Source organism: Pristiophorus japonicus, chromosome 4, assembly GCF_044704955.1.
Source record: "Pristiophorus japonicus isolate sPriJap1 chromosome 4, sPriJap1.hap1, whole genome shotgun sequence".
NCBI lineage: Eukaryota > Metazoa > Chordata > Chondrichthyes > Pristiophoridae > Pristiophorus > Pristiophorus japonicus.
Window position 1 is genome coordinate 214,116,481 of NC_091980.1, and position 8,113 is coordinate 214,124,593.

Below are 8,113 nucleotides of genomic sequence, written 5' to 3' on the forward strand. Positions count from 1 at the left end.
TTTGGTCTCTATTTAAGGAAGGATATACTTGCATTGGAGGCTGTTCAGAGAAGGTTCACTAAATTGATTCTGGAGATGATGGGTTTGACTTATGAAGATAGGTTGGGCCTATACACATTGGAGTTCAGAAGAATGAGAGGTGATCTTATTGAAACTTATAAGATAATGAGGGGGCTCGACAAGGTGGATGCAGAGAGGATATTTCCACTCATAGGGGAAACTAAAACTAGGGGACATAGTCTTAGAATAAGGGGCTGCCCATTAAAACTGATGAGGAGAAATTTCTTCTGGTTGTAAATCTATGGAATTCTCTGCCCCAGAGAGCTGGGGAGGCTGGGCCATTGAATATATTTTAAGGCGGAGATAGACAGATTTTTGTGAGATAAGGGAGTCAAAGGTTATGCGGCGCGAGCAGGGAAGTGGAGCCATGTCCATGATCAGATCAGCCATGATCTTATTAAATGGCAGAGCAGGCTCGAGGGACCAGGTGGTCTACTCCTCCTATTTCTTATGTTCTTTTTCCTCATTCTAATTGATTTCTTGAATGTTTGAAGCAAATGAGGCTTCTGAGGAAAACCGGGTTGGAAGTGAAGAGTGTGAAACTGTGAGGCATGGGTGGTGGAGGGGGCAGGGGAAGGCAGAGAGGGAGAGATTCTTGTTTCTCATCACCTGCCCTTGGAAGAAAGTTTATGGGGGGGTGGCGGTGAGTGGAATGGATGGAGGGTTTAAGGGCGAGGAAAGTGATAGCAGAAAAGAGGAAACAATAGATGGTTGAGTTAGTTCAGAGGAAGAAGTGGGCTGAGGATGAGGGGATGGTAGGAAAGGGAATGGGTTGTGGGAAGATGAAGGGGATACAATGGTGGTAGGAGAGAGCACATGATATGATTTGGGTAGGGGGGGTAGGAGATGGGAAGGGAGGTGCTATAAGCCACATGCCCCACAACCACCCCCCCCCCCCCCCCAAAGTGCAGCCTGCAGTCCTATGTCACTCATTTCCATGCCACATCATATTGTACCACCCACCAACTCCCATCCAAAAGGAAAGAAGAAAATGACACAAGCAGAGAGAGAGAAAACCATATTGTCCAACTTGCTGTCAACAACACCATCGATCAGGCATGACTCAGTTGGTAGCACTCTCGCCTGAGTCAGAAGGTATAGGGTTCAAGTCCCACTCCAGAGTACTGAGGGTGTGCTGCACTCAGAGGTACCTTCTTTTCGATAAGACGTTAAACCGAGGCCCCGTCTGTTCTCCCAGGTGGCCGTAAAAGATCCCATGGCACTGCACTGTTTCGAAGACGAGTTATCCCCAGTGCCCTGGCCGATATTTTATTCATTCATTCATACAACATCCGTAAGACAAAGGTCCTCCACCAACCTGACCCTGCCATACAGCACTGCCCCCAGTCATCAAAACCCAAGAGTGTGTTCGAAGACCAGGACCTCAAATTTGGCACTAAGGTTATGGTCTACAGGGCATTCGTGACATGGCTCAGAGACGTGGACCATATACAGCAGACATCTCAAAGCACTGGAGAATTACCACCAAGGCTGCCTCCGCAAGATCCTGCAAATCCACTGGGAGGATAAACTCACTAACGTCAGTGTTCTCGATCAGGCCAACACCCCCAGCATCGAAGCACTGACTACACTCGACCGGCTCCGTTGGGTGGGCCACATCTGCATGCCCAACACGAGACTCCCAAAGTAAGCACTTTATTTGGAACTCCTACATGGCAAGCGAGCCCCGGGTGGGCAGAGGAAATGTTTCAAGGACACCTTCAAAGGCTCCTTGATAAAGTGCAACATCCCCACCGGCACCTGGGAATCCCTGGCCCAAGTCCGCCTTAAGTGGAGGAAGATCATCAGGGAGAGTGCTGAGTACCTCTAGTCTCGTTGCTGAGAGCACGCAGAAAACAAGCGCAGGCAGGGGAAGAAGTGTGGCAAACCAGACTTCCCACCCACCCTTTCCTTCAATGACTGTCTGTCCCATCTGTGACGGACTGTACAGTCACCTGAAAACTCTGAGTGGAATGCAGTCTCCCTCGATTTCGAGGGACTGCCAATGCTGATTTTGTACAGCAACATCACAAACAGATTATCTGGTCATTATCACATTGATGTTTCCCATATACAACAGTATTCCATTGGCTGTAAAGTGCTTTGGGACATCCTGAGGGCGTGAAAGTCGCAGGTCGGTCTTGGAACATAAAATGACACATAATTGAACAATCGTGTGTGTGTATGCACACTCTTCTCTGTATCAACTTCACTTTCTGCTATCACTTTTTTTTGTCTTTTCATGTGAAGATCTAATGTTGAAATTCCTTATAAATATCTATAGTTGAATTTCTGAAAAATGCTGTTTTTCTCGCTCGCTCTCTCTCCCTCCTTTTCTGCTGCTTCTCCTTTTTCCTTTGCCTGTCACTGAATTAATTTTTCTTTTTAGTCATTTGTCTATTTTCATTGAAGATTGAATTTATATATTTTAAACTCCCCATACCCATTTTTGAGACTTGGGGATTTTTTTTTTATATTTAAAAACTTAGAAGCTGCATTCAGGTGGACTGTGTAAGTTGGCAAACTCACTCATAGGACACTAAACCTCCTGTGTTGGGTGTGCATATCAGGAAATGATGCATCCTCAGCCTGTGATCTTCTCTTTCCCTCCTGCCCCCTATTATTTTAAGTAGAAAATTGACACACAAATGCTTTAAGGCACGACATCGACAACAACCTGAATTTATATCGTGCCTTTAATGTAGTAAAACATCCCAAAGTGCTTCACCAGATTGTTATCAAACAAAATATGATAGGAGTCACATGAGAAGATCTTGGGACAGGTACGTTTGAAGGAGCATCTTGGAGAGAGGTAGAGGCGGAGAGGTTTAGGAAAGGTATTCCAAAGCTTGGAGCCGAGGCAGCTGAAGCCAAGGCTGCCATTGACAGAGCGATTTAAAAAAAAAAAAAAACTGGAATGTAAAAGAAGCCAGAATTGGAGGAGCACAGGGATCTCGGAGGGGTGTAGAGCTGGAGGAGGTTGCAAAGATGGTGAGGGGTGAGGCCATAGAGGGAATTTAAAATCAGGATGAGAATTTTAATGTCAAGGCATTGCCGGATCAGGGGGTTCATGTAGGTCAGCGTGCACTGGGTGATGGGTAAACGGGACTTGGTGCAAGTTTGGATATAGACAGCAGAGTTTTAGATGAACTCAAGTTAATGGAGGGTCCAAGTTGGGAGGCCAGCTGGCCAAGAGAGCATTGGACTAGTCAAGTCTAGAGGTAACAAAAGCATGAATGAGGGTTCCAGCAACAGATGAGCTGCAGCAGGGATGGAAACGGGCAATGTTATGGAGATGGTAGTCGGTGATCTTGGTAATGGAGAGGATATGGGTTTCGAAATTCAGCTCGGGGTCAAATAGGGCGCCAGGTGGTGAACAAGTCTGGTTCGGCCCCGACAGCAGCCAGGGAGAGTGATGGAGTCGGTGGCTAAGGAACGGTGTTAGTGGCAGGGACTGAAGGTACTGGTTTTGGTCTTCCCAGTATTGGAGGACATTTCTGTTCATCCAATGCTGGATGGCAGCAGTGTGACAAATCGGGCACGAATTGGCTGACAGTGGGGTGGTAGAAGGTATGCAGGGAGACAGAGGGAAATAAAATGGGGGCAGAAGCAAAAGATAGAAAGGCAATAGTAAAAGTAGAGGGCAGAGAAACCCAAGGCAAAAATCAAAAAGGGCCACATTACAGCAAAATTCGAAAGGGACAAAGGGACAAAGGGACAAAAAGACATGCCTGAAGGCTCTGTGCCTCAATGCGAGGAGAATTTGTAATAAGGTGGATGAATTAACTGCGCAGGCAGCTATTAATGAATATGATATAATTGGGATTACAGAGACATGGTTCCAGGGTGACCAAGGCTGGGAACTCAACATCCAGGGGTATTCAACATTCAGGAAGGATAGACAGAAAGGAAAAGGAGGTGGGGTAGCGTTGCTGGTGAAAGAGGAAATTAACGCAATAGTAAGAAAGGACATTAGCTTGGATGATGTGGAATCTGTATGGGTGGAGCTGCGGAATACCAAAGGGCAGAAAACGCTAGTGGGAGTTGTGTACAGACCACCAAACAGTAGTAGTAGTGAGGTTGGGGACGGCATCAAACAAGAAATTAGGGATGCGTGCAATAAAGGTACAGCAGTTATCATGGGTGACTTTAATCTACAGACTGGGCTAACCAAGTTGGTAGCAATGAGGTGGAGGAGGATTTCCTGAAGTGTATTAGGGATGGCTTTCGAGACCAGTATGTCGAGGAGCCAACTAGAGAGCTGGCCATCCTAGATTGGGTGTTGTGTAAGGAGAGAGGAATAATTAGCAATCTTGTTGTGCAAGGTCCCCTGAGGAAGAGTGACCATAATATGGTAGAATTCTTTATTAAGATGGAGAGTGACCGCGTTAATTCAGAGACTAAGGTCCTGAACTTAAGGAAAGGTAACTTCGATAGTATGAGACGTGAATTGGCTAGGATAGACTGGCAAATGATACTTAAAGGGTTGACAGTGGATAGGCAATGGCAGATATTTGTAGATTACATGGATGAACTTCAACAATTGTACATCCCTGTCTGGAGTAAAAATAAAAAGGGGAAGGTGGCTAACAAGGGAAATTAGGGATAGTGTTAAATCCAAGGAAGAGGCATATAAATTGGTGAGAAAAAGCAGCAAACCTGAGGACTGGGAGTAATTTATAATTCAGCAGAGGAGGACAAAGGGTCTAATTAGGAGGGGGAAAATAAAGTATGAGGAAGCTTGCAGGGAACATAAAAACTGACTGCAAAAGCTTCTATTAGATATGTGAAGAGAAAAGGATTAGTGAAGACCAACGTAGGTCATTTGCAGACAATCAGATGAATTTATAATGGGGAACAAAGTGGCAGACCAATTGAACAAATACTTTGGATCTGTCTTCACTAAGGAAGACACAAATAACCACCTGGAAATACTAGGGGTTCGAGGGTCTAGCAAAAAGAAGGAACTGAAGGAAATCCTTATTAATCAGGAAATTGTGTTAGTGAAATTCATGGGATTGAAGGCCGATAAATTCCCAGGGCCTGAGGCTGCATCTCAGAGTACTTAAGAAAGTGGCCCTAGAACCAGTGGATGCATTGGTGATCATTTTCCAACATTCTGTTGACTCTGGATCAGTTCCTATGGACTGGAGGGTAGCTAATATAACACTACTTTTTAAAAAAAAAAAAGGAGGGAGAGAGAAAACGGTGAATTATAGACTGGTTAGCCTGACATCGGTGTTGGGGGAAAATGTTGGAATCATTAAAGGTGAAATAGCTTCGCATTTGGAAAGCGGTGACAGGATCTGTCCAAGTCAGCATCGATTTATGAAAGGGAAATCATGCTTGACAAATCTTCTAGAATTTTTTGAGGCTGTAACTAGTAGAGTGGACAAGGGAGAACCAATGGATGTGGTGTATTTGGACTTTCAAAAGGCTTTTGACAAGGTCCCACACAAGAGATTAGTGTGCAAAATTAAAGCACATGGTATGTGGGGTAATGTATTGACGTGGATAGAAAACTGGTTGGCAGAGAGTTGGAATAAACAAGGTCCTTTTCAGAATGGCAGGCAGTGACCAGTGGGGTGCCGCACGGTTCAGTGCTGGGACCCCAGCTATTACAATATACATCAATGATTTAGATGAAGGAATTGAGTGTAATATCTCCAAGTTTGCAGATGACACTAAGCTGGTTGGTGATGTGAGCTGTGAGGAGGATGCTAAGACGCTGCAGGGTGACTTGGACAGGTTAGGTGAGTGGGCAAATGCATGGCAGATGCAGTATAATGTGGATAAATGTGAAGTTATCCACTTTGGTGGCAAAAACAGGAAGGCGGAATATTATCTGAATGGTGACAGATTAGAAAAAGGGGAGGTGCAACGAGATCTGGGTGTCATGGTACATCAGTCATTGAAGTTTGGCATGCAGGTACAGCAGGTGGTGAAGAAGGCAAATGGCATGTTGGCCTTCTATACTCAAATCCTCTCGTTATGGAGTCGGGAGGTCTTACTGCAGTTGTACAGGGCCTTGATGAGGCCACACCTGGAATATTGTGTTCAGTTTTGGTCCCCTAATCTGAGGAAGGACGTTGCTATTGAGGGAGTACAGCGAAGGTTCACCAGATTGATCCCTGGGATGGCAGGACTGACCTATGAGGAGAGACTGGATCAACTGGAGTTTAGAAGAATGAGGGGATCTCCTAGAAACAGAAAATTCTGATGGGATTCTACAGGTTAGAGGCAGGAAGAATGTTCCCTTTGCTGGGGAGTTCCAGAACCAGGGGTCACAGTCTAAGAATAAGGGTTAAGCCATTTAGGACCGAGATGAGGAGAAACTTCTTCACTGAGTGGTTAACCTGTGGAATTCTCTACCGCAGAAAGTTGTTGAGGCCTGTTCATTTGATATATTCAAAAGGGAGTTAGATATGGCCCTTACGGTCAAAGGGATCAAGGGGTTATGGAGAGAAAGCAGGAAAGGGGTACTGAGGTTGAATGATCAGCCATGATTTTACTGAATGGCGGTGCAGGCTCGAAGGGCCGAATGGACTGCTCCTGCACCTAAATTTCTATGTTTCTATGAGGGGAAAAAAATTAAAAGGGCTGTGGACAGATCTGGGGAGGATGCTAGCTGGTGGGAACATGTGAATGGTTGTGGCTTGATGGTTTGAAAGGGGCCTCTGCCAGTTAGGGTCCCATTCACCTCGGAACCAAGGCTCCCCTACCCACCCCCCACCCCTCTTCTATACTTGCAGAACCCCAAAATTCTCTCTCTATTTCTCTTTTCCCCCCCCCCCCACCCCAATGCTTCAAAACTCCCTCCTGAGTCTTTCTCGACCCATTCCCCAGACAAGTGTTTGCCCCCCCCCCCCCACCTCAAGATCCCAAGATCTCTTATTGCTTACAAGCTGTTAAATTTCATTTCAATTTCTCCCTGAGCCAAGAATTTTTCCCATTGCTACCAAAGCCTGACATCTTTCTCCCCAGTACTTTTGGATCCCAAACCTCCGCATCCATAAACCTCCCTTTCCAGTTCCTAGAATCCTGTTAAGTCCCCCCTCAGAATATTGCTAGATTCTGAGACCCCTGCCCAGAGCCACCTCCAATGCTGATGAGTTGTTGGGCTTGGTGAGTAGTGCTTCAGGAGATCTATCAGTGCAATTTCAAATACATTATGATTTCTTTTTTGTAGGACTAATTGTTCTTTTCCCTCCACTGTAGGTGGTATGGCTGGTCTACAGACTATGATGAGACAGTTTCAGCAAGGTGCTGCTGGAAACATGAAAGGCATGATGGGATTTAACAACCTTTGAAGCAAATGCCTTAAATAAACTGTTGGCAAGTTTGGAAGATGAGAATATCCATTTTTTTCCTTTTTTGTGGGGGGGAGGGGTAGGGAGGAAGTGGTAGAGTTTTTAAACCTTTCAAAATTATTGAATAACATTGGTACATGATTGCTTTCATTGTATTCTTTTTGGATATGTTGAATAGAAAAAAAATTGGACAATTGTTTAATGTAACTGCTAAAGTTTCATTGAGTGGAGTGCTCACTTAATATTGGGTGAAATAAAATATATTCCGTTAGCCAATATTTTCCAAGTATGTTTCTCACTTTATGCTGTAAAATACAAATATAAAACATTTAATTAAATTAATCATGTAAAAGTAGAATTACATTAATTTACTTCTGAAAGAAAATTGTTTGCACAGGTAAGCAAACAATGTATAATTTGTAAATGCAGTACTTTGTTCAAAAACAATGAAGTTTTTCATAAATGAATTTGCTTCTTACAAAACAATTGTGTGAATTCTTTTAGTGCCTTTGCACAATTCTCATGCCTCGGCATGTTGAGTATCAGCATCCTGTACCATGGAATGCTGAGAGTTTGAGCTACAATTCCTCACATAGAAAATGCTTGGGTGGACTGGAGGGCATGGAGTGGAGGTGGGAAGAAAGGCACTTGAGGCTTGGCATTCTGATTGGGAAAAGGAAAATTGCAGGGTATTTTTGTCCTCTTGCCCACAAGGCCATTTTGTGCTATTCAAATATGGGGGC

General features: G+C 44.6%; 1 protein-coding gene across 2 annotated transcripts in view; it reads left to right on the forward strand.

Annotated features, from left to right (window-relative positions):
• srp54 (signal recognition particle 54) overlaps window positions 1-7,648 on the forward strand; it is a 32,227-nt gene extending 24,579 nt beyond the window's left edge. For both annotated transcript variants that reach the window (XM_070879072.1, XM_070879073.1), the window contains exon 17: window positions 7,279-7,648. In XM_070879072.1, the coding sequence (XP_070735173.1) occupies window positions 7,279-7,370 (92 nt within the window). In that variant the 3' untranslated portion in view covers window positions 7,371-7,648. The remainder of the gene's footprint in view (window positions 1-7,278) is intronic.
• The last annotated feature ends 465 nt before the right edge of the window (window positions 7,649-8,113 follow it).